The 26,283-nt window shown below is 51.7% G+C and overlaps 3 protein-coding genes across 3 annotated transcripts in view; 2 read left to right on the top strand and 1 right to left on the bottom strand.

The window, feature by feature from the left end:
• Positions 1 to 1,925: 1,925 nt before the first annotated feature.
• On the top strand, positions 1,926 to 4,514 carry ATNIH1004_008078 (Zn(II)2Cys6 transcription factor; the record flags this gene model as incomplete). The annotated part of the gene is made up of 4 exons (XM_033572691.1): positions 1,926 to 1,959; positions 2,025 to 3,214; positions 3,269 to 4,143; positions 4,382 to 4,514. 4 exons carry the CDS (start codon positions 1,926 to 1,928, stop codon positions 4,512 to 4,514), a joined length of 2,232 nt encoding a protein of 743 aa, XP_033423243.1.
• Positions 4,515 to 6,465: 1,951 nt separating this feature from the next.
• Positions 6,466 to 8,059, top strand: ATNIH1004_008077 (uncharacterized protein; the record flags this gene model as incomplete). The annotated part of the gene is made up of 2 exons (XM_033572690.1): positions 6,466 to 6,658; positions 6,723 to 8,059. The coding sequence occupies 2 exons, from the start codon at positions 6,466 to 6,468 to the stop codon at positions 8,057 to 8,059; spliced, it is 1,530 nt and encodes a 509-aa protein (XP_033423242.1).
• A 1,006-nt stretch (positions 8,060 to 9,065) lies between these two features.
• Positions 9,066 to 26,283, bottom strand: part of ATNIH1004_008076 (Nonribosomal peptide synthetases (NRPS)) — a gene marked incomplete at both ends in the record, with an annotated part of 29,547 nt that continues 12,329 nt past the window's right edge. Inside the window, 2 exons of the mRNA XM_033572689.1 lie at positions 9,066 to 17,038; positions 17,075 to 26,242. Coding sequence (XP_033423241.1) covers positions 9,066 to 17,038; positions 17,075 to 26,242 — 17,141 coding nt within the window. The remainder of the gene's footprint in view (positions 17,039 to 17,074; positions 26,243 to 26,283) is intronic.

The raw sequence follows: 26,283 nt of genomic DNA, 5'->3' as shown, positions 1-26,283 counted from the left end.
GTCGTCTTCGGCATCTTGGCAATTTACGAGCAATCCTGAAGCCCCTCGTCTCCTACGTAAGGAAGCTAGGTCTTCTCTGCTGACAGGAGTACAGTCACCTCCCGTGGAACCACTACCGGCAAGCTGTAAACACCTCAGACCCTCAAGCAGAATAGAGGAGTCATTCGTGAACAAGCCGAAGAAAGGATCCGATCCTCAGAGCGGTTGCTCCCCGGGGGGGGGTCCAACATGCCGAAATTGCGTGCTCAGCGCTTCCCCCGCCGAGGAACACATAAGTAAACTACCTCCCTAATCTGGATAGACACGTGTTTATATGCAAAATATACAAAGAATCTGCAGGATTTCTCCCCCTTCCATTGTGTACCAATTCATGCAGAAGGGAATTCTAGGTTTCAGGCACTAAAATCTTAGATAATCCTTGGCTAGCGACGGCAAGTCGACTAGCCTCATGGACTAGTCCAGCCATCTCACCCACACATCCAAATGTCTTGTGGTTTTGCAAATACTACCCGAAGCCGCCAGGGTCTTTGTGCACTGGTGATCTCTGCAACATCCGAGCGCTTGAAAAAGCCTAGTTAGCATTTACTTCTTTACTCCCAGCGTACGATTAGTCCATCCTAACTGGCCCGGAAATTGGTGACTTCGACCTTAGCTTGACTTGGCTTAGCCGGTTTAGACAAAGGGGCCCGCGCCAGAGTCGCAGTTCTGATTATGAATTATAACACTACAAGTGGTCGATCCAGGATCAGGCTATATATATCGCATTTAAATAGGCTTCCCCCAAGAAATCTCTTTCTGGGCGTGCATTATATTTCGCGCACATAGTAACCATGACAGCTTGGCAAACTTGGTTCGGGAGCATTGTCACCTTCCTAAATAGGCGTAGATGCGTGCGGAAACGCAAAATAGCAACGTAGCGTATGAGGACCGTCGCCTCGCCCCAATATTAGGGTGCATATAGAAAATCTCACTATCTTGTACTTGGGCTCAACTAAATAAGATTTCCGAGGGATTCGTAATGGCTTTCCATGGCACTCCCCTGCATCATGCTGAAGAAAGCCAAAGCCGGGGCACTAAACTAGAAACGAACACGATCACGGACAGGGAACGCGATCTAGGCGTTAAACGGGGCTGTATAGTGGACTGTTCTTCTCGCCCGACGGATTGGAGGTTGATGCGAAGCCGGAATTGGGCCTCGAATCAGGTCTAAGAGGTGCACGGTCCGGGGTCAGATCAGATTCCATGTGCATGCCCCATCCTGACGACTATGCGCACGTGTCCCACCACGATGCCCTGATGGTCATGTCCTAGAGCATAAACTGTTGGCGCGTACGACTTGTCTGCAGAAGGATATTTATGATTTAGTAAAGTACGGTCTGGGGGTTTATTTGACGGGACCCCTGTTCGCCTGGCCAGAGTCGGAGGTGGCTTGCGCCTGCACTAGTTGGTACTTAAGTCTAGGTTATTTCCGGCTTTCTTCGGTCACCTAAAGAGCCAGGCCGTCAAACAAAGGAATACGAGACTTATGGGTGCACTCTCCTGCCGTTGCATGGCCACGCCGCTCGTATTAAGCTGATCTCTCTTGACCACGCTACTGCAGGCTGAGACCCTGAACCCCACCGGAATTCCCCGCCTTCGGTTCTCCAATCAGAGATGAACTTGGCTTCTCTAAACCTCGAGTCATCTTCACAGCTTCACTAACACCAGTACTAGCGTTGCATATTCTCCTATAAATGTAAATGTACAGTTCCTCCCGCCGTTATGAAGATGGTGTGAAGATGAATTATTTCCACCAGGGTCTGCACATGGTGTAGGTTCGCATTCTGACTAATGCTGGTTGGTGCTTTGTCACGCCGTCTTCCCTGGTTTCTGCTACCATCCAGTAGTACGGTAGCGAGGTCAGACTGTCCCCAGCTCTAGGGACCATGTCTATGAGCATGGAAACTGCAGCCAGACTTCGTAAGCATCGACGTTTCTCGACCGCTGCATCTGCAAACCCCCGATTACTGACTTCTATACTCCAGCCGCGCGAAGCCTCAATGGCTGCTGGACTTGTCGAGCTCGTAAGAAGAAATGTGACGAAAATCGTCCATCGTGTGGGCCGTGCATTTATTTTGGACTGGAGTGTCACGGGTACGGTCCTAGGCCCGTGTGGATGGATAACGGAAGATTGCAGAAGGAGCAAGCTTCAAAATTCAAGCATATTGTCAGTCAGAGGAAATCGAAAAATAGAGGCGAAAGGCCGCCCCGGACAGATCAACTGTCGCAAGGCCTTAACCGAGGGCTGCATGCAAGGTCGACCGAAGACGCTACATCGCACCCGGCTACGTCGCCCACTTCCGTTCGCCCATTACTTAACGAGCGGAATGGCGCCTTAGCTCACGATGAGCTGTTTGATATGTTTCTGAGTTCTTTTGTCGACGCGGCATGGAGTGGCCCGTCTCACGACGACACCCTAACCACAGAACCCCCGTCCTACGCCCATCCAGAAGCACCTGTCCCTGTACCCGCACTCTTCAAGAATATAGAATCCGGGCCGGATTCATCGTCGCCCGGCTCTTCAGAAGGGACACTGTGGATGCCGCATAACGAGTTGGGTGTGCGGGAGCCTAATACTGTGCCGGGTGATGTCGTGCTCCAAGAAGACATTAGATTTGCCACGAATGGAAGAACCCTTTCCGACGTAGACGAGTTAACCTGGAGCACCTCTCAAAATACTAACACCTTTCCCAAGGACGCTGTTTTTAACGACTATATGGCTTTGAAACCTCCAACTCAAAAGCGCGCCGTGGCGCCTCACTGTCATGGGCAGTCGATCCACTGGGCAGTTGCTCCCCGCGAGTCGCCCCAAAGTGGAGGAGCAGAGGATGCGTTGTTTATGCACTACCTGGACCGGGTGTTCTATATTCAGTTTCCTTTCTACCTCTCCCGTGATCGGCGGGGAAGAGGGTGGTTGTTCTCCATCCTCCGGCGAGTCAAGCCAGCGTACTATGCAACCCTGGCTCTAAGTGAGCGTGATCTTCTCTCGACGCATCCCCAAAATACCGATATCCCCAGTAGCCTTGCTCGACTGCGCTCCACCGACGGCTACTACTATTTGGCCGCCCAAGGCACACAACGTATCATAGAAGGCTCGTACTCCTGGAATGGATGTAGCCATCTAGCTCACAATCTGGAGGGCCTCACATCGATCCTCCAGCTTTTGTTCTGGGAGGTATGTGGTCGGCATCTCTTTCTTGATCCACTGCTGACGCTTCCAACGTTCAAGCTTTTCGCGGGTGGTACAAGAAACTGGCAGCCGCTTCTTCGGGCGGCCGCTGGCTTGATTCCCGAGCTTGTACAGGCACGGATGTCCCTTGCCGGTGCTGATGCGAACTATGCGAACGATCAGCAATATAGGAGGACTCTCTCGCCCGAAGATGATTGTGCGACCAACGTGTTGCTTGGTTCCTTTATATCATTTGACATTATTTCCTCCGCTTCTACGCGGAGGACTCCTTTCTTGGACATTGACCACGGACAGGCGCTAAGCAACCTCGGCATATCTTTAGAAAGCATTACGGGATGCCGGAACGCAATCATGGCGCTAATTTATGAGATTTCGGCATTAGACCGATGGAAGGAAGAGTCCCAGGCCGCCCACAGGCTAAGCATAATCGATCTAGCGGAGCGTGGGCGCCAAATCGAGGAGCGTCTTCGGCAGGAACTGGCGGACATGGATGATATGCCGTTGACAGGGCCATCGCTATGGAATCACTCAGGAATTCAAACCGCACCCTCTAATCACGAGATCAGCAAACTTTTTGCTCTCTCAGCCGTTATCTACCTCCATGTTGTTATTTCGGGTGCACATCCCGAGCTGCCCGAAATCGCCGAAGCCGTCTCTCAAACAGTCGTCGTTTTCAAAGGCCTCCGGGATCGGAGACTGCTGCAAAGTATACTAGTTTGGCCATTCTGTATTTCGGGCTGCTTGGCGGTAGGAGAACAACAGAGTTTCTTTCGTGACCTTTTCTCTGCCGCAGGGATTAAAGAGTCGACCATCGGAACGTGTTTCGAGGCGTTTCAGATCATGGAGGAATGTTGGGAGGCCAGAAAGACTCGTTCGTACAATTGTGACTGGGTGTCCATCATGAAGCAACGAGGGTATTATGTTTTACTTAGATAGACGGGTGATGTAGAATATAGAGGTCCTGTACACTAAAGTAGTTGACTATTGCATTTAGAAGTCCATCGACCATTTGCCAACTCTTTTTCTTATTTTTATCATGCCTTCTACCCTACCTAGACCCATCTTCCTAATTAATAAAACTATAAGCCTATTCATCAGTGCAAAAGGAAATACAACGACAGGATTCTCTGTGGAGACGCGCTAACTAAAAAGCCTGCTTCGAATGGGATTCTGCGATGGATTCTATCACCTCGAGGTCCGTGTTAAAAACTCGGGCATAGACTACAACGTCCTAGACCTCGCCGAGTACCATGCCCGCGTCAAAAGGGCCCCTCTTCCTGGTTGATCGAGGTCACTCCACAACCACCGGGTATACAGTCTGCGGTGGCGAAGCACACATATGGCATTATTGACTACTTTGCCCTTGCACTGCTGTTCGCCATTGACGAAATGGAGTGGGTCCAGCAGCAATAACATACGTTGATTAATGTGCTGCCGTACTGATGCGAGATGGTATTCATCCGCCGTCGAGAAGGGCGGCGTGTATGACTCGGGGGATGTGTGCAGAGCTGCTGTTTAAGAGGCGCCCTAATCTTGCGTCCCAGGTGTCCATGTTCGTTTGCGTTCTGAGGAAAGGAAGCAAAGTGGCCAGTCCTCTATCAGGAATCAGCTCGTGCGTGGCGTATTTTACTGTATTTTCTCGCAAGTGTCGGGAACATCTGTTGGGAAATGCCGAGGAAGTTAGATGGGAGGCTACATTGTCCATCGTGTAGATCATGAGATGCAATTGAGAAAGGCTGCTGGCATAGATAACTGACTAGAAAAAAAAATCTTAGAAAACCATGAGAGACCTATGCCTCTTCATCTAATGGTCTTTCCATACGGAAGAGTTTGTCAGGCTGGCCGAAGCTGAATATTACCTCCATCTGAAGCGTTAACGTCCACTGTCGGTCGTCCTCCATTTTGGTGAGTGTGAAAAACGCAAATATATTATACATATGCATAAACAGCGTTGCTATCCTTCTAGGTGTGTTCCTCCAACTCCGCTTACCACCACAACGACATTGTCTCCAGGGAGTCTCATATGATTAAAGTTTTCGATTTAGTCCATTCATCACGCCCTTTGCATCCGAATAACATAAAAATTCTCATGTACATCACCTGAAGACAATACGAGGCTGTACACCCGCTAGCACCGATGTCTCTAGGAGCGGCGTGGTGTCACAGGTCTTCTGTACACTTATCCCAGTAGTTTGTCGGAAGCCTTTACCAGCTTCCATGCTGCCTTTTTGGCCTGGTAGCAGGCAACCCCACTGGTGCCTTACGGGTCATTGTCCGGAAAGGAGCAGATTCAGCTTGGATATGGCTGGGCTATGGTGACACGTTTAGTGTATCTCCAGAGATGCGGTTCCTACTTCCTAGGTTGCACAATATACACTATTCCATGTCTCTCCTATAACTTCAGTGTCAGACTGCCTTTTCTTTTCTTTTCTTTTTTTCGAGGTTCCATTTTGCTTGACTGGCAGCTACAAGCTTGGATAGTTACGTCGAGATTTGCCACCCCGCTGGATATAATAACTCTACCAGTCTATCTGAAAGCGCAAGGTTCTACTATTATTGGATGGCTGTGAATAATACTACAAATAGAAGGAAATTTATCGATACAAGCCCATTATGGGACCAAGCTGTAGGTAGCAGCTGAGTGAGCCGCTGAATTAAAGTTATTAAAGGTGTTGACTGTTATATTAATCCGTTATTTCAAATTTATTATTTATTATAAATCTTCTGAGTGGGAATGGGAATCCCTTCCCAAAAGACTTGGCGCAGGGTGGGAATCAAAAAGCAATTCCCATGGGACTATGAGACGGGACTGAAACTCTCCCGGGATCCCGAATCCCGTCACAACGGTCAGCCTATTTGATAACCACAACCGCGGTTATGCCGCAGTCTAGATGTCATAGATAGCCTGTCTACAACATCAGAAGCACAATTTGATCGCACTTCAAAGTCAGAGTTCTAGATCAATTTTAGCTTTCTCTAAGCCCCATCCACATGGTCTGTCTCAGACTTCTATTAGGGAATTACGATAAGTTTGAAATCGTTTCCGTCATAGATGTAGACAAGTTCGCGTTAATAGCTCATGATTATTTCATGACTTTGGAATTCAAGCCTTCAAACGGATAAAATCGTCTTCTCTGCTTCTATTCAAATGCTGTCATTTTTGGTGCTGATATGCCGCACCAAGTTGATTTTCTCAAGTGATAATAATAAGAATTATACCCAATTACTTGTTCACAATGCGCTTCCATGAGGCGACCGATGGGCAGAGTTCTGCGGAGTGTGAGACACCCATCGAACATGACCCAGTATACAGACCGTTGGCGAAGAGCCAAGAGCTTGATATGGATGGCACTTTTGTTGACTCGGGTGGCTCTTATGAGACGCACCCGTCCCGCAACTTTATTGGACGAAGTCTTCTCCTAGACAGGAGTATGCGCCACCTTTTCTCGTCTTTATAAAAATCAGAACTCACAAGAACTAATTATCCATTCAGATAAAAACTTGACCAGTTTGGCATCTCTCCTGAGGGATCGCAATAACTCTACGATCGTTAAAGCTTCTCCTACTGAGACCGGCGATCATATTCCTGGATCAGACATCATCTGGAAGATCCCGTCGAATTTCGAATTAGACGCTCCTGGCCCAACAGCCAGGACACATTCTCTAGAAGTCGAGACAGGATCCGAACTTATTAAGAAGATGAGTGCGAGTGCTGAGATGAGCGCCTCTTACTTTGGATTCTCCGCGTCGGCAGAGGCTCAATACGGCATGGAGACGTCAGTCGACAGCAGCGCTATGTATGGAGTTTATAGTATGAATGAGGACAACTACAGCGTCACATTGAAGCCCCATGCCGACACATACGAGTTTGTCGATGGCATGGTTGTTGATGCTATCCTTACGCTACCCACATGGACGATCGACGATTCCGCAGTAATCAAAGCATACAAAGAGTTTTTTGAAAGTTGGGGCACCCATTATATCAAGAAGCTAAATTACGGCACACGATACCAGCTGAAAATTGATTCGGGTAGCCAGGAAAAGACCACTCAAGAGTCTTTCAAAGCATGTGTCAAGGCGGAATATAAAAACGTCGTGAGCATCCAAGGGCGAGTGGCGACTGAGGACGAGCTCAAGGAGTACACAAACTTCCGCCAATCGGAGTGTGTTGTCAGAGGCGGCGATCCTGGAGCTGCTGCTATACTGGCTGAGGATCCCACAAACAAGGACAAGTTTGATGCTTGGGCCAATTCGAGAAAGACAGGGGCCACCGATGCAATTATGAACATACAGGTAGACAGCATTTCCCGCCTTCTTGAAAAAAGCCCGGTGGAAAAACACAAACAAGCCGGCAAGCAAATCAGAGAGGCTACATCTTTTTTCACTGATGTTCGATCCGCTTGGTGCTATCTAGAAGTAGGTGTTGACAATGACTATATAGATTTTGGAAGGATCGAAATCAGCGCCCCCGAGGCAGAGATTACAGCGCGGAGACACGGCCATCCTTCTATTATCCAAAACCCGTCATCCTTGATCATGAGAGCAAAAACAAGTGAATATAAATACATATGGACGTGCTTTAAACTGAACACCCCAGATGTGCCATTACGCGTGAGGTTGTCCTGCAAAATTCGTGGAAACGTCAATATGCCACCCGGACAAACACCTTTCGGCTGGGCACGTCTTAACTGCTGGTTTAATAAGTACAGTGCTGATCATAGCGGCTACTACTCATGTATGAGGGCTTGCTCAGTGCCGGATTGTCGGGATTATCAGGGAACTCTGCCATCTATAATGGCAACAGGAGATTTCCCTGCAAGCTGGCCTTGACGCATTGTTGATGGAAACTCATTGCTTTGTTAAAAAGGCAATTGCCCACAAAAAACGTTGCATGCTCGACGCTCACAACCCTTTACTAGGCAACAGAGAATGGTTGTCAAAGAGTTGTTAAGTTCTCGTGGAGCATTATGACCAACTCGACACCGATGTGGTCTTACAGATTGGCCTATTCATCGTCCGCACATTCCTCCAATCTCTCGGAGGAGGAAGAAAAGTGGTAAGGGGACTATGCGGGGAAATAAACAAACAGGGGTGGTGTAATTTCATTTCACGAAAGTCCATTTCAAAATACTGAAATTTCAACTTTTTTTTCCATTTCAATTTCATTTCAAGGGGTCCAGTATTGATTAGTCATCAGAGTTTTCAGCCAATCAGGACCTTAGAATTCCCATTCTACCATTCCCGAGAAATTGTACTGTAACTCCTAGCAACATGTACTAAAATATATAGTTGCGATGTTTATATATATTTTAAACAAAACCGCTCCTAACTCACCACCAAAATGGCTGAGAATACTGCTCAAAAAGCTCACTATACTGAGATAGAGCTTTAGAAATGTTTCGAAATAACATTAGGTGATAAAAAGTTGATTTTCTATCTTAAATCAACCCTTGATTCGTTCTGACTTTAGTGCCAAATCAAGGTCCCCCAAGCTAAATACCTTAGATGCTTAAATATTCGGTCAAAAAACACCACACGCCAGAGCCAGTATGTTAATATAGCTCGAAAAGTAGGGCGTAGTTCGAAGGTTACGGCATTTTGGTGATAGATTAGCTGCTATACTCGCCCGATATGAACCCTATTGAACACGCCTAGGTAAAGCTTAAAGAACTATCTATAACCTGGATCCTGATTTTGAATTATTCCAAAGGACAGGGAAAGTAGTAAAAGAAACCATATACACTATGAAATCAAGCACAATGCCTATGCTTGTTGAGCTGGTTAAATACAACATGCTGAATGAGCGTCGTGAGCGGATCTCCTTGTTCTCCGTCTCCTAATGCTCTCCATCGAACGAGTCATTCTCACTGCTTCCCTTGACGCGTGCCGTCACTCTTTCGATCAAGTGGCTGACACTGCACCGTCGATTCGCCAGAATTGTCTCCACAGTGTCTCGGAATCGATCAAGCAGTGTTCTTGCCAGCAGGTCAGGGATTCGGTCGGCGGCAAATGCAATGCGTATTGATAGTGAACCATCTTCCTCCTCTACTGTCTCGATGGCAAAGTCAATGGATGCGTAGGGTTGCCTCGGGCTGACTTCTGTCCGCTTGTAGACTGTACCACCTAGTGATAGGTCCTCCTTTGACGCCCTCAGATGATTCACCATGCTGGCTCGCAAATCTGCTGCCTCTCCTTCCGGCCATCCCATCCAACGCTGAGCGATTGTCAAGAACTCGAGACCTTCATGTCTCATACTGTCGACTTGTTGTTTCCTGAGCTGTTCGAGCAGTTTTTCCAGTGTCCATTCAGGTTCGTATGCGACACGGCATGGAACCGCTCTGGCACAGCACGCAACAGCACCTGCGGCTGATGGATGCACTGTGTTCCGTCCCGTATAGATGTCGGCAAACACAACATCACGACTCGATGTGTGCAGGCCCAATACTATACCCCAAGCGGCTTTGACAGCCAGTGCAACTGGGAAGTCTGGTTGTCCGCTTCTTGATCCCAACACAATCGGCTCGCCGGAAATGAGACCCAGTCGTGAGACCTGGGGCTCGGTATGTGCACTGATAGACGGAATGTTAGCTCCTCGAAGAAGTTCACGCCAGTAGTCTTCGGTTTCGCGTGTTGTCCGGGCTTGCAGACTCCGGAAATACGACCCAACAGGAACAGAATTGCTCGTAGGTTGCCCTGCAATGATCTCTTCTAATGCTGTCCACACCCGATGCAAAGTCGCTCCATCGTATAGCGCATGCGAGATACGGAACACGATGCGATGCTGTTTCGTAGGGGCAACGACAATAGCGACATCGAACATTGGTCGTGCAAGACTTGGCGTTGCGAACATGTCTTGGTCCAGTGAGTCTCGACAGAAGGCATCAAGATCCATATTGGTGTGGAAGACACGGACTTCTGGTTGCCATTTGGCATAGACAACTTGTAAGAATTTCTGGCCACTAGGTCTGGCAAATCCGGTGCGGAGTGACTCAAATTTCATGACAAGATCAGAAACTGCCGACATCACCCCGGATATGTCGCAGGGACCGCTCGCGTCGAAAGCAAAATAGTTCAGTTGCCTGCGTTCCGGGGCCATGTTTTCTCTGATAATCTGGGCTTGGAAGTCTGTTGTTGGCAGAATATCAAGCACGTCCTGTGCCTTTGCAACCGGCACGCACTCAAGAACACTTGATCGTTCTTCAGGCGAGACAAGCGATAAGGGCTTGTAGTCCGCGACCACGTCAGTGTCCATGGTGGCACATGCTGCCATATCAGAAAGGACCGGGTAATCGAAAATGTCGATGACAGAAAGCCGCATGCTGTGTCCCCGTAGCTGTTGAACAAGGGTCATGGCCGTCATAGAGTCGCCACCAAGGTCGAAGAAATTGTCCGTACGCGACACAAGCATGTTTTCAAGTCCAATACAAGTAGCCCACAATTCGCAAAGCAGCTGTTCCTTGGGGCCAACAGGCGCCTGATATATCTGAGACTTGGCCGTGTACTCAAGCCACTTGTCCGATGGTATGGAATCTAGTAAAATACTAACCACTCGGCGGTCCATCTTGCCACTGTCGTTGAGCGGGAATTTACTGATAGCCAGGAACGCGGAGGGTATCATGTACCTGGGGAGCGTTTCAAGGAGGGAGGTGTGGAGGGAATGGAAAGCCTTCTGTTGCTCACGGTCGGGCATGATTATCGAAGGCACAGGGGCGCGAGAAGCATGCCGGTCGGGTGAGGTTGATTCGATGATGGCGACCAGAGACTGTCCCTTCTTGGAGACGTAGGCGTGTGTCGCGTCTGGCAGCAGGCGGACAATCTCACTCTCGACCTCGCCGATTTCCACCCGCTGACCGCGGACCTTGACCTGCGTGTCGCGACGGCCTATGAAGGTCAGCGAGCCGTCCGTGTTCTGCCGCACCATGTCTCCGGTGCGGTACATGCGCCGGCCGGGGCCAAGGCCCAACTCCTGCACAAACGCTGGATCTTCAATGAAGGCAGCAGCAGATTTGACAGGGTCGTTCAAGTAACCGCGCGAGACTAGCGGGCCTTCGATGAGCAGCTCGCCTGGCGCACCGATTGGAACCAGTTGGCCGATGTCATCCGGGTTGGCTACCCAGGCGCCTCCTGCGATGGGCTGTCCAACGTTTGCCGCAAGCGCAGGATCCAGTATAGGCGGGCTGCAATGGAACACGATGGATGCTTCAGCAGGGCCATAACCATTGATTACTGTAGCATCCTTATTCCATCTATCCACAACACCTGTATCAACAGCCTCTCCAATAAGCACCAGAGTCTTCAGTGTAGGGACTAGCTTTGGATCTAAAAGGCGAGCGACTGTAGGTGTCACATTGGCATAGGTCACCCGGAAATCGCTAGCTGCCTGATTGAGTCTCGAGAGACGATCATCTTCAGAGATCGAGCAAATACAGCCACCAAAAGCAAGGGTTGCCATGACATCGGAGATACTAACATCGAAAGTGAAAGCAGCAAACTGGAGCGTGCGTGTTGAGGGAGAGAGTCCCCAGAGCGGTGCGTGTGCTAGAATGCTTGTTACGAGACCACCATGCTCGAGGACCACGCCCTTGGGCTTGCCGGTGCTGCCAGAGGTGAAGATCACCCAGGCCACGTTCTCGGGCCGCACGGATGTGCAGGGCTCGCCGGACGGTGTCGGGGTTGAGGGGACCGATTCGAAGAAGGAGTCAACGGCAAGCAGCTGTGTATGGGCCGATAGCCCATCCAAACGTTGCTCGTGGCCGCGGTCGACCAGCACGAGCGGCGCAGCAATGTCCTGGACGATGCCGGTGATGCGAGCCACTGGATGTTGTACACCGAGAGGGACCACGGCACCGCCAGCCCGGAGGATGGCTAGCATCGCCACGATTGTCCACTTAGACTTATCCATACATACGCCAACCTTCGCCTCCGGGCCTACACCACGCCCGGCTAGATGGTGAGCCAGCCGGTGGCTAGCGTTGTCCAGCTCTCCGTATGTCAACTCGCCGTCGCACGCGCAGACAGCCGGTGCCGCAGGCTGGGCGGCGATTTGGTCCAGCAGCAATTCATGGAGGCAACGCTCGACTCGTGGCGGCATGATCGAATTCCATGTCGAGAATTGCGCCTTGTCTTGTGATGACAGCAGGCTAAGCTGTCGTAGCGGCTGATTCGGATTCTCACATACAGCGTGGATGGCTTGTGCTAAGCCCTGGACGAGCTTCCTGGCTGCTGCATCTGAGAATACGGCTGTTGAATACTGCAGGTCGATTTCAAGCTTGGTTGGTGTTGCGTTAATATTGACGTTCAAATCGTACTCCGTTGGATCCTCCCAGGCCAGACCCTCGAGGATAATTGATGCTTGTTCGGAGCTAGCCAACGCCTGCCGTTTGTATGATAGTGTGCTGTTGAATAGCGGCTGAATCCTTGAGAAGCCGAGCTCGTGCTGGATAGAAGCTAGCGAGGTCCGCTGATGCTCAAAAGCCTCAGCGGATTGGCTTTGTAGCTTACGAGCTATGTCTGACACTGTTGTATCCCAGTCTAGCTGGAGGTGGCAGACAAGCATATTGATCATAGGACCGACTAGCTCTTTGACCCCCGGAATTGGTGCATCACGGCCGCTTGACAGGTTGCCGAAGCTGACATTATTTGATCCCGTCCGGGTGGCAAGCACTAGGGCCCACGCTAGCTGGCAGATACTGGCAATTGAGATGCTGTATGTATCCCGGAAGTGGTGCAGTACAGTAAGGTCTTCGATCTGCGTGAACACCTTCGCAAGCTTTGTCTGTTCGTGTTCGTGTTCGGTATTGTGCGGTGGCTCCTGCGGCTGCAGGAGACATGGCTGGGCATCGCTCAGCAATGTCTTCCAGAACTGAAGATCATCCTGTGGCTGTCTCCCCTCAAGGAATGCGACATAGGCACTGTAATGGGAACCACCAGCCGGTAACGCACCCTCATAGGCGCTAATGAGGTCGCCAATTATCAGGGTTAGCGACGAGGCGTCAACCAGTGTATGGCTCACATCGAGGCGGCAATAGACCTCGCCTGAAGCTGTTCTTAATACTGTCAAACAATGAGGAGGGTGGTGAAGGTCTGACAGGTCAAGTATCGGCCGTGAATTGAACCATTCAGCCACAGCTCCGTCTGCGATGTTAGTAACCTCAGTATGGATGCTAATATCTGGTTGTTTGAGGACAACTTGGATAAACCTCTCCTGGCCTGGTAGCGGCTCGAGCAGGATAGTCCGGAGGATAGAGTGCCGTGAGACAACATGATGCCATGCTCTGACAAGCCGCTCCATACTGACGGGGTTGGCGGGGTCAGATGGCTTGATGTGGCATGTCTGCTGGACGCAGTAGGTTGATGGCGATTGTACTTGGGTAAGCAGAATGCCTTGCTGAATTGGTGAACAGGGGAGAATGTCTTCAATGTAGGCGGTTGAAGAAAGGCCCATAGTATTGAGGTATTTTCCCTCAATAACTCCCATGTCGCTGTCAGAGAGGCGTGCAAGCGGAAAGTCGGTTGCCGTAGCTGTCGGCGCCGCTATCACCAGCTCATTCACAAGGCTCTTCACAGCGTTGCCATATGCTTGAAGCCACTTCTGGACAGCCGCCTGTTGCCGTACTTGACGGCTGAAGCGGAGGCTGATACATAATTCGTCCGCTTCCACAGTGACGGTGACATCAAGCACGGCAAAGGTCTTGACCATGCCGCCAACATCCGATGTCGAATACTCGCCATCGTCAATACGGAAGAGTGTATCCTCCCGCTCTGTCTGCTGAAACCTTCCGGTATAATTGAAAAGGATCTCAGCAGGGCCATGGCCCGCAAACGCTTCTCGTCCACGAGCGGTCAGGAAACGGCTACCGAAGTAGGGAACACCACGGCCAGGGATACGCCTGCGCTGGTCCTTTACCTGTCTCAGGACATCGATAGAACCATTAGAATTGGCTTCCACCGGGACATGAAGTGGTGTCATTGTTGTGAACCAGCCGATGGTGTCAGATAAGTCCGTTTCGTCATCCGCAGCCTCGCGGCCATGCCCTTCGGTAAAGACGGCAGGGACAGGACGATCGGTAAAGATCGCTCGGAAAGAGGGGAACAAAGCAGCTAGCAGGATCTCGACTGGCTCAGTATTCAGAGTGACGTTGGCGGAGTTATATAGCAACGACGTCGTGTTAGAGTCTAACTTCGTCTCCATGCTAGCGAGACTGCCCCATACATTCTGGCCAGGGGTAAGGTCCCAGTACTCCCAATTTGCTGCTGGCACCGCTACTGGCAACGTATCTGCCACGAAGGCTTCCGCTGGCGTACCGATCTCGCTCACGAAGTTGCTCAACGATTGGTATTGCCGCTCCAACCACACAGGGAAAGATAGGCTGCTCGGGTTTGGCAGTTTGTGACGCCCAAGGAGTTCTTCGAGGTCTCGGATGAGAATGCGCCAGGATACGAGGTCGATAACAAGATGATGGGCGACCAAGTGGAGGACCTGCCTGTCCTGCAGTTCGATCAGGGCGGCTGCAAACACTGGCCCGTGCTCGAGATTGAGTGAGCCCTGGGACTGCGCAACAATATGCTGTATAGACTTTCCATCAGCGGCCGTATGCGAAGAGAGACGGTAAGACCCAGGAAGCTGTCTCTCGATCCATTGCTGCCAGCCATGGTCCTGGCTGTGCCGAAAGCGTGCGCGAAGCATAGCATGCTTCACAACAGCCTCATCCAGTGCCCATGCGAGTTCTGGTAACTCTACCCGTTTTGTGATTTGGAGCGACACTCCTTGGTTGAAATGGTACTCTCCCTCAGTGCGAAGTCCGTCGGGAGCAATCTGGTCAAAGTACATCTGCTGAATGGGCGAGAGAGCGAAAACTCCCTCTGGCACGCGTGAGGCATCGCCTGCATCTTTACGTGTCTGCGACTGGGCTGCCAGTTTGCGGATTGTCTGGCTCTCAAGAACCTTGCGGACTGTAATGAGGATGCCACGGGCCCGGCTAGCTGATACAACTTGCATTGCTGTGATCGAGTCTCCCCCGAGACTAAAAAACTTGGCTGAATACGTGATATTGCGGAGTGGAACACCAAGCACTTCGCTATATATCTCCCGCAACGATCGCTCGACGGCTGTGGCTGTTGCCGGCAGGTCACCATCTCCAGTCTCCTCAGTCCTGGTCAGGGCAGCAACCTCATCTGGCGGTAATGATTGTATCCAGCGAGTCAGCGCCATCCGATCCGTCTTCCCTGACGCGTTAATCGGAGCAGCCGCCAAAGGGAGCCAGATATTTGGCACCATGTAGTGCATGACCCGCTGAGACAAGTCCTCCTGGGCCTTGTATAGCAGTTTTTGAACACCCTCCTTATGCTCTTCAGGAATGTATTTGACACCTGAGTTCTGATGGCGGCTTGCTACCGAGCTCTCGCTGAGGATGACAGCAGCAACAAGTTGGCCACTAAGAGGTCCCTGGCGCATATAAAGGACAACTGCATCGTGGACACCAGCCTGCTTCCCTATATGGTACTCAATCTCGCCAACTTCTACGCGCTGGCCACGGATCTTAACCTGCGCATCAATTCGGCCGAGATAAGTCAGGGAGCCGTTTAGATTCTGTTGTACCAGATCGCCGGTGCGGTACATGCGCCGGCCGGGACTCAGGCCCAACTCTTCCACAAATGCTGGATCTTCGATGAAGGCAGCAGCAGTTTTAACAGGGTCATTCAGATAGCCGCGCGCCAACAATGGACCTTCAATAAGCAGCTCGCCAGGCGCACCCAGGGGAACTAGTTGTCCGACGCTGGCCGGGTTAACAACCCAGGTCCCACCGGCGATGGCCGTTCCAATATTCAGAGCCAATGAAGTATCGGGGATCTTCTGACATGTCGAGTGTATACAGCATTCCGAGGGCCCATAAGCGTTGATGACGTTGGCGTGTCCTATCCATTGATCGACAACCTTTGCTTGGACAGCTTCACCCATCAAGATCATTGTTCGTACTGTTGGGGCGTCCTGCGGCTGAACCAGTGCTGCCACAGTCGATGTCAACGTGGCTATCGTCACATTGGCTTCAGATATGTAGGCTGAGAGTCGATCCATGCGATCCTCTTCAGAAGGAAGACAGGTACAGGCCCCGAACGCAAAAGCCGTGATAATCTCTTGGATAGCCGCATCGAATGTGAACGCCGCAAACTGCAACAGACGGTCGTGAGACTGTATATCTAGGCGGCGACCATGGAAGAAGATACTTGTCGCGAGGGAGCCATGCTGAAGCACAACGCCTTTAGGCTTGCCGGTGCTGCCAGAGGTGTAGATGACCCAGGCCACATTTTCTGGTCGTACAGCCGTGAACGGCTCGGGGGACGTTATCGCTAGGGCTGATGGGGGTACCTCGAAGAAGGCGTCGACGGCGAGGAACTGAGCATGGACTCTCAGCGGCGCTAGCCGTTGTTCGTGAACTTGGTTAACCAGAACCAGCGGCATGGCTGCATCCTGCATGATGCCCTCGATACGGGCCAGTGGCTGTTGCACTCCCAGAGGAACGACAGCGCCGCCGGCGCGGAGGATGGCCACCATAGCCACTGCTCCCAGCTTTGACTTATCCATACATAGGCCGACCATTACATCCGGACCAACACCCTGCTCTTCTACCAGATGATATGCTAGCCGACGGCTCGCTTCATCCACCTCGCCATATGTCATCTCACCATCCCACGCGCTGATGGCTAATGTTTCTGGCTGCACGGCCATCTTGTCAAGTACAAGGTCGTGAACACAGCGGTCGAGGCGTGTCGGCATAGTCGAATTCCATCTGCAAAACTGTTCCCCATCATCTGGAGATAGCAGACTAAGCTGACCGAGCGGCCTACCCGCGTTCTCGCAGACGGCGTACACGGCTCGCACCATCTGCTGTGCGAGTTTCGTAGCTGCTGCATCTGAGAATACAGCTGTTGAATACTGTATATCGATTTCAAGCTCAGTTGGTGCTGCATCAATATTGACGTTTAAATCATACTCTGTTGGGTCCTCCCAGGTTAGGCCTTCAAGAATAATTGCTGATTGACCAGAGCCAGCCAAGGGTTGCCGCTTATATGATAATGTGGAATTGAACAATGGCTGGCCTCTTGAAAAGCCAAGCTCGTGCTGGATAGAAGACAAAGATGTGCGCTGGTGTTCGAAAGCTTCAGTAAACTGACTTTGCAACCTGCGAGCGATGTCTGAGACTCTTGCAGTCCAATCCAGCTGTGTGTGGCAAACAAGCATATTGATCATAGGACCAACTAGCTCTTCTACCCCTGGGATAGGCGCATCGCGGCCGCTTGATAAGGTCCCGAAGCTGATATTTTGGGATCCTATCTGGCTGGCAAGGACCAGCGTCCAGGCCAGCTGACAAACGCTGGCAATTGAAACGCCATAAGTATCCCGGAAGCGGTACAGCGTAGTAAGATCTTCGATCCGCATGAACACCTTCTCAAGTTTTCCCTCTTCGGAGTTATGTAGCGGGTCTTGAGGCGGTAGGAGACACGGCTCAGCATGGCTCAGCGATTCCTTCCAGAACTGAAGGTCTTCCTGTGGCTGTCTCCCCTCAAGGAATTCTATATAGGCACTGTAATGCGAGCCACCGCCAGCCAGCAATGTACCCTCATAGGCAGTAATAAGGTCGCGGATAATCAGGGTCAGTGACGAGGCGTCAACTAGGGCATGGCTCACATCAAGTCGGCAGTAGACCTCGCCTGTGGCTGTCCTCAGTAGCGTTAGACGATGGGGAGGGTATCGAAGGTCTGAAACGTCAAGTGTTGGCTGGGAATCAAACCACTCAGCTACAGCTGCATCTGCAATCCCATTCTCACTGAGGATGCCAATATCCGGTTGCCTCAAGACAATTTGGAGGAACCTCTCCTGGCCTGGTAGCGGCTCAAGTAAGACAGTTCTGAGGATGGAGTGCCGCATAACGACCTGACGCCATGCTCCAACAAGCCGGTCGACGCTGACGGGTTGGTTTGCCGGATCAGACGACTTGATGCGGCATGTGTGCTGGATGCAGTAGGTTGTTGGTGACTGCACCTGGGTAAGCAGAATTCCTTGCTGGATTGGTGAACAAGGGAGAATGTCTTCAATTTCAGTGATTGAAGAGAGACCAATAGAACTGAGGTATTGCCCCTCAATCATTAGCATTTCACTGTCAGACAGGTGTGCGAGCGGAAAGTCTGTTGCTGTAGCTGCCGGCTCTTCCGTAGGGATCTGCGTACTGTTGACAGAGGGCGTTTTTGTATCGTCTGCAGCTTCGACTCTCTGCGCTTGCGCTGCCAGTTTGGGGATTGTCTGGCTGTCTAAAATGTTGCGTACAGTGACGAGAATGCCACGAGCCCGGCTGGCTGACACTACCTGCATTGCTGTGATAGAGTCTCCCCCAAGACTGAAAAAGGTAGTCAAGAATGTCACGTCTTGCAACGGAATGCCTAGCACTTCACTCCATATCTCCCGCAACGATCGCTCGACGGGTGTGGCCGTTGCCATCAGCTTCTCAGCATCTTCAGCCTCCTCAGTGCTGCCAGTCAGAGCTACGATTTCTTCTCGCGGCAACGATTGTACCCAGTGAGTGAGCGCAAGTCGATCCGTCTTGCCCGATGCATTGATCGGCACAGCTGCTAAGGGGATCCAGATGCTCGGCACCATATAGTGCATGACTAGCTGTGCCAAGTCATGCTTAGCCTTGCGTAGCAGAATTTGAGCACTCTCCTTCTGGTCTTCAGGAATGTATTTGACACCTGAGTTCTGATGGCGGCTTGCTGCCGAGGTCTCAGTCTCACTGAGGATGACAGCAGCTATAAGTTGACCAGCAAGGGGTCCTTGCCGCATATAAAGCACAACTGCATAATGGATGCCGGCCTGCTTCCCTATATGGTACTCAATTTCGCCGACTTCCACTCGCTGGCCACGGATTTTGACCTGAGTGTCGTGTCGGCCCAGGTAGGTCAGTGATCCATCCGCATTCTGTTGCACTATATCACCAGTTCGGTACATCCGTCGGCCGGGGCTCAGGCGTAGCGCCTCGACAAATGGCGGATCTTGGATAAAAGAGGCAGCGGTCTTGACAGGGTCGTTAAGGTAGCCTCGAGCCAGTTGGGGGCCTTCAATCAGCAGCTCACCAGGTGTGCCACGTGAAACCAGTTGGCCGATGTTGGCTGGATTCACTACCCAGAAGATGCTCGCTAGCGGTAAGCCTACATTGCTTGCTTCTGATCTGTCCCTGATCTTGTTTCCTGTGGTGTGGATACAGCATTCCGAGGGCCCGTAAGCATTGATAACAGTGGCATGCTCCACCCACTGATCAATGACTCTGGGTTGCACAGCTTCGCCCATCAAAACGAGGGTTTGTACGCTCGTGTCTTGTGGCCGGATTAAGGCGGCTACTGTTGATGTCAAAGTAGCGATAGTAACATTGGCTTCTGATAGGAATTGCGTGAGCCTGTTCATCCGATCGTATTCTGACGGAATACAGATGCATGCCCCCATTACAAGACTCGTCATAATCTCCTGGATAGCGACATCAAAGGTATATGCTGCAAACTGTGACAGCCGGTCATGGGGCTGGATACCGAATGCGCGCCCATGAGCAAGGATGCTAGTTGCCAGGGCCCTATGTTCCAGCACAACCCCCTTAGGCATGCCAGTGCTGCCAGAGGTGTAGATGACCCAAGATACATGATTAGGGCGGACGGACCTGCAAGGCTCAGCGGATGTCGTTATCACTGGGGTTGACGAAGCCGCATCAAAGAAGGAGTCCACGGCAAGTAACTGTGTATGCGCCGCCAGCTCCAACAGCCGCTGCTTGTGAGCATGATCTACCAGCACGATCGGCGCGGCTGTATCTTTCACAATCCCCTCAATGCGGGGCACTGGATGTTGTACACCAAGAGGGACCACGGCGCCACCAGCGCGAAGAATTGCCAGTATAGCCACTACTCCTAACTTCGACTTATCCATACACATGCCAACCATCACCTCCGGGCCGATATTATGCTGGAGCAAGTAGTGGGCTAACTGCCAGCTTGCGCTGTCTAGCTCGCGATATGTCATTTCCCCGTCCCACGCGCTGATAGCCACTGCGGACGGCTGCTCAACCATCTTATCATGGACTAGGTCATGAATGCAGCGGTCAACCTGGTATGGTAATGTTGAGTTCCACTTGCATAGCTGAGCACTATCCTCAACGGATAGCAATTGTAACTGTCCTAGTGGCTGCTCAGTCTCGGCATCTTGTGCTAGCTGCTGCACAATGTGACTAAACTGGGTGAGCAGCAGTTGTGCATCATTAGATGGAAGTACTGCACGGTCGTAGCGTATGTCGACATCGACGTTCGTCCCCTGTCCTATTGTACACTCGACTGTCAGGGCGTAGGCGTCAAAGGCGTTCATAGAAGTTGTTTCACGCTCAATATCCATACTGAGTATTGGTGTTGCTGACTCCCTTTCTCCGGCTGGCTGAACCACAAAGATATGGCCGGGGTCAAATTCTGGTCCCAGGCCTGGAACTAGTTGTCGGATGTTCTGGAGACCAGTATGTTCATACGGAATCATCTCAGCCGCCCGGTTATATACATCAGCAAGGAAGCCTTTGACAGATTGTGCTTGGGAGGCTGATACATAAAACGGGACTGTAGTGATAGTTGGTGCTATAATATCTGTGATACCATCAATCGGAGCCATACGACCAGAGAGCACCACATTAATAACTGCCTCGTCAAGCCCAGTATTTGTAGCCACAAGCAGGGCCCAGGCGGCGCGTAGGACTATGGGGAGTGTTGCAGCTTCTGACTTCAGAGGGACGTGGAGATGTTGCTGAAGTGTATCCCTCGGGTTAACATTGTTCTGCGGGGACCGCAAGGCTGGATAACGAGCCCAGTTGGCGCCTTCGAGATGTCCCCTCCAGAATGTTGCTATTTCCACCTTATCCTGCAGGGCCAGGTAGCGAATAAATCGTGAAACAGGCACTGTGACCGGCTGAGACTCCCCTTTTAATAGTCGGGCGAGCAATTCAATTGTTTTGGCCACGCTCCAGCCGTCATAGACGCTGTGATGTGTTGTCCACACAAAGAACCGATTCGCGCCGTCCTCATTTGCCACAATTGCTGTACGACTGAGGACGCCGCCGTATGTAATAGGGGTGGCTTTATCCATTGCAAGATAGTCCTCCAGTGATTTCCATTCCTGCCAGACTGGCTGTGGCTGTGACCGTACTAGAACTTGCAATGCATCAGCTTGTACCGAGGGGATAATGCGGGTTCGCAATATAGGCAGGCATTCAACCAGCCTTGTCCAGGCGGCTTTGAGTTGTTCGGTGGAGAGGTTGGACTGTAGTCGGAAGATCCGCTGCATAACATAGGCCTCGGGACGTTGTGCAGTGATCGCCATGAGCCCAGCCTGTAACGGGCTGCAGGGATAGATGTCTTCAATCTGGTCAATAGAAACGCTACATTGAGCGGCAGCATCTGCTAATAGTCGTGTCTCTGCGTCCGCATCGTCGGCCTGGGCGAGCTCCGGCCACAAACTCAGCGGGGCTGGATCTTCACTATTCGCATGGCCATTCTCGAGGCCGTGTTTCTCTTCTAAAGCAGCTGCCATATCAGCCAGACAGGGCCATCGGAAGATGTCAGCCACGGATAGGGGGATCTTTTCAGCTCGGGCTGCTGCTGTTAACTTCATAGCAATGACTGAGTCTCCACCAAGACGGAAAAACGAGTCCTTCATCCCAACCGCTTCAGGCTCTAACACTAGAGCTGTAGCCCAGAGGCTCTGTAACCTTTCTTCCATAGTAGTAGTTGGTGCCTGCTTTATGAATGATGAGCAAGAAAAGCTGGTCAGCACCTCACGGGATATAAGCTGAAGCTGCTCCCGCACAGCACGACGGTCCAGCTTGCCGGAGGTGTTGATCGGGATCTTCGGCGCAAGTAAAAACACTGCTGGGACCATGTATGCTGGCAGGACTTGGCCTAGATCGGTGTCTAATTTTTTGAGGGCCTTGCGCGCAGCCTCCGTGATCTTTGCGGGATCATATAGCTCCAGCTCTCCGCTGCTGGATGGTCCAACATCGGGATATTCGACGACGGCCACCAACATCGATATGCCGTCATGGGGCTCCCCGGCTGGCGGCACCAGATCGACGATAGCCTCGCGTGCGTTTGGCAGCAGCCGCATAATCTGGCTCTCGATCTCTCCAATTTCAACTCGCTGGCCACGAATCTTGACTTGTGTATCGCGTCGGCCGAGGTAGGTCAGCGACCCATCCGGGTTCTGCTGTACCATATCGCCAGTTCGATACATGCGACGACCAGGGCTCAGGCCCAACTCTTCGACAAATGCTGGATCTTTGATAAAAGAGGCGGCGGTCTTGACAGGGTCGTTGAGGTAGCCGCGGGCCAATTGCGGTCCTTCAATGAGCAGCTCGCCCGGCGCACCGATTGGAACTAGTTGTATGCTGGCTGGGTTGACTACCCAAAATGTTGAAGCCAGCGGCTTGCCAACATTAAGTGCCGCTGATCTGTTCCAAATCTTGTTTCCTGTGGTGTGGATACAGCACTCGGATGGCCCGTAAGCATTGATGATATTGGCATGCTCAACCCATTGATCAACGACTTTCCCTTCAACAGCTTCACCCATCAATACTAGCGTTCGTATGGTCGGGGTATTTTGTGGCTGGATTAAGGCGGCTACTGTTGACGTTAAGGTGGCAATAGTAATGCCAGCCTCCGATAGGAAGGGTGTAAGCCGGTTGACACGATCTTCTTCTGAGGGAACGCAAATACATGCCCCCAGACAAAGAGTCGTCATAATCTCCTGGATAGCAACATCAAAAGTATATGCCGCAAACTGTGAGAGCCGGTCGTGTGGCTGAATATCAAATGCACGCCCATGAGCAAGGATGCTAGTTGCAAGTGCGCCGTGTTCAAGTACAACGCCCTTAGGTGTTCCAGTGCTGCCGGAGGTGAAGATAACCCAGGCCACATTGTCGGGCTGCACAGATACACAGGGCTCGGCGGACGGTATTGGGGACAACGGGGCTGTGTCGAAGAAAGAATCAACTGCAAGCAGCTGTGTATAGGCTGATAGCGCGTCCAAACGCTGCTCATGCATGCGATCAACCAGCACGAGCGGTGCTGAAATATCCTGGACAATCCCCTGAATACGGGGCAATTGGTGCTGCACGCCGAGAGGGACCACGGCGCCGCCGGCACGGAGGATAGCCAGCATGGCCACCACTCCTAACTTCGACTTATCCATGCACAGCCCAACCATCACCTCAGGGCCTACACCGCAGCCGGCGGACAGATGGTGAGCCAGCCGACGGCTCGCTTCATCCAACTCGCCGTACGTCAACTCGCCATCCCACGCGCTGATGGCTGTTCTCTCCGGGTGGGCGGTCATCTCATCCAACACCAGGTCATGAATGCAGCGCTCAACCCGTTGCGGAACTGTCGAGTTCCACTTGGACAACTGCACACTGTCCTCCAAGGATAGTAGTTGCAGCTGTCTGAGCGGCTGCTCAGTATCTGTATTGTCTGACAGCTGCTGCACAATGTGACTAAATTGGGCAAGAAGACGCTGGGCAGCATCAACGGGGACGACATCGCGATCGTACCGCAGCTCAACTGTAACATCACTAACATCTGATCCCACAGTACACTCGACTGTCAGGGGATAGGCATGAAAGGCATCCATAGGAGTAGCTTTGTCATATACATCCATACCCATATTGAACATTGGTGTCCCTGACTCGGTCTCTCCGGCTGGTTGGACCACAAAGATATGACCGGGGTCGAATTCTGGTCCAAGCCCAGGAACCATGCGGTAAATGTTCTGGAGACCAGTATGTTCATATGGAATCATCTCAGTCGACCGGTTTTGCATGTCAGTAAGGAAGCCTTTCACAGACTGCTCCTGTGACACTGATGTATAGAAGGGGACTGTAGTAATAGTTGGCGCTATTAAATCTGTAATCCCATTAATTGGTGCCATACGACCAGAGAGTACCACATTAATAACTGCCTCGTCAAGCCCAGTATTTGTAGCCACAAGCAGGGCCCAGGCGGCGCGTAGGACTATGGGGAGTGTTGCAGCTTCTGACTTCAGAGGGACATGGAGATGTTGCTGAAGTGTATCCCTCGGGTTGACATAGTGCTGGGGGGATGGCAAAGGCGGATAACGAGCCCAGTTGGCATCCTTTAGGTGCTTTTGCCAAAATGACGTTGTTTTCTCTTCATTTTGCAGGGTCAGGTAGGCAATGAATCGTGATACCGGGACCGGGACTGGCGGAGCTGCGCCTTGCAATAGCTGGGCCAGCAATTCCATTATTTTGGTCACACTCCAGCCATCATAGACACTATGGTGCGTTGTCCATATAAAGTAGCGGTCAACTCCATTGTGGACAATACCCGTACGACTGAGCGCGCCGCCATAGGTGATTGGGTTGGCGCGGTCTGTTGCGAGATAGTCGTCGAGCGACGTCCCATGGTACCAAACCGGCTCCTTCCTTAATACAACCTGAAGCGCATTACAAAGGACTGAGGAGATGATGTGGGTGCGCAGGATTGGAAGGTTTTCGGCCAGTTGCGTCCAGGCAGCCTTGAACTGTTGAATAGACAGGTTGGCCTGTAGTCGGAAAACACGTTGGGCAACGTAGGCCATGGGATACTGTGCAGTGATAGCCATAAGACCGGCCTGGAGGGGGCTGCAGGGGTAAATATCCTCGATCAGGTCGGTTGTGACAGAGCACTGCATCGCAACATCTGCTAATAATCGTTCTCGCTCGTCGTCCATCTCGGGATCAGTCTGGGCGAGTTCGGGCCACAGACTGAATGGGGCTGGATCTTTGTCCGCGAAGCCATAGTCCTCATTCTTGTTTTCCATAGCCTCCGCCAGATTTACAAGACGGGGCCAACGGAATATGTCGGCCACAGAGAGGGGAATCTGCTCGTCCCGGGCAACCGCTGTCAGCTTCATGGCCACTACTGAGTCACCACCAAGCCGGAAGAAAGAGTCGTTGATGCCCACTGCATCAGGGGAAAGCGACAGGGCTGCGGCCCAGAGTCGGTGCAGCTTTTGCTCCATAGCAGATTCTGGAGCTTGCTTTGCCATTGTAGAATAGCTACTCAGCGCTTCGCGGGACATCTGACGCAGCTGTTCCCGCACGAACTGGCGGTCCAGCTTGCCAGAATTGTTCACTGGGATCTTTGGCGTCAGGAGATACGCCGTGGGTACCATATATGCCGGAAGTACTTGGCCGAGCTCGATGTCCAACCCCTGGAGGCCATTACGGGCGGCATTGGTGATATGTGAATCATCGTACAAGTCCAACTTTCCACTGCTGGATGATCCAGCCCTAGGATATTCAATGACAGCAACCAACATCAGAACTCCATCGTGTGCCTCACCAGCTGGCCGCACCACATCGACGATAGCTTCAGATGCATCTGGGAGCAGATACATAATCTGACTCTCGATTTCTCCAATCTCGACTCGCTGGCCGCGGATCTTGACCTGAGTGTCACGGCGACCGAGATATATAAATGAGCCGTCTGCATTCTGCTGCACCAGATCACCAGTGCGGTACATCCGTCGGCCAGTTAGGCCCAAATGGTCCGTAAATGCCGGGTCATTGATAAAGGCAGCAGCGGTCTTGACAGGGTCGTTCAAGTAACCTCGTGCCAACTGTGGCCCTTCAATCAGCAGCTCGCCCGGCGCACCGATTGGAACCAGTTGTCCAACATTGGCCGGATTGACGACCCAGAAAACACCCGCAAGCGGCTTCCCTATATTAGGTGCCTCTGATCTTTTCTGAGTCTTGTTTCCCGTGGTATGAATACAGCATTCCGAGGGCCCATAAGCATTGATAATGTCGGCATGATCAAACCATTGGTCAACAACCTTTGGTTGAACAGCTTCACCCATCAAGACCAACGTTCGTACGCTCGGGGTGTTTTCTGGCTGGACCAAAGAAGCCACTGTTGATGTCAAAGTGGTGATAGTAACATTAGCGTCTGATAGGAATGGCATGAGCCGGTTCACACGATCATCTTCT

The sequence above is a fragment of the Aspergillus tanneri genome (genome assembly GCF_003426965.1).
Source record: "Aspergillus tanneri strain NIH1004 chromosome Unknown AapTan_6_pilon_pilon_pilon, whole genome shotgun sequence".
NCBI classification, from domain to species: Eukaryota; Fungi; Ascomycota; class Eurotiomycetes; order Eurotiales; family Aspergillaceae; genus Aspergillus; species Aspergillus tanneri.
Note: the sequence above shows the minus strand (reverse complement) of the source record. Positions and strands in the feature narration are given on the sequence as shown.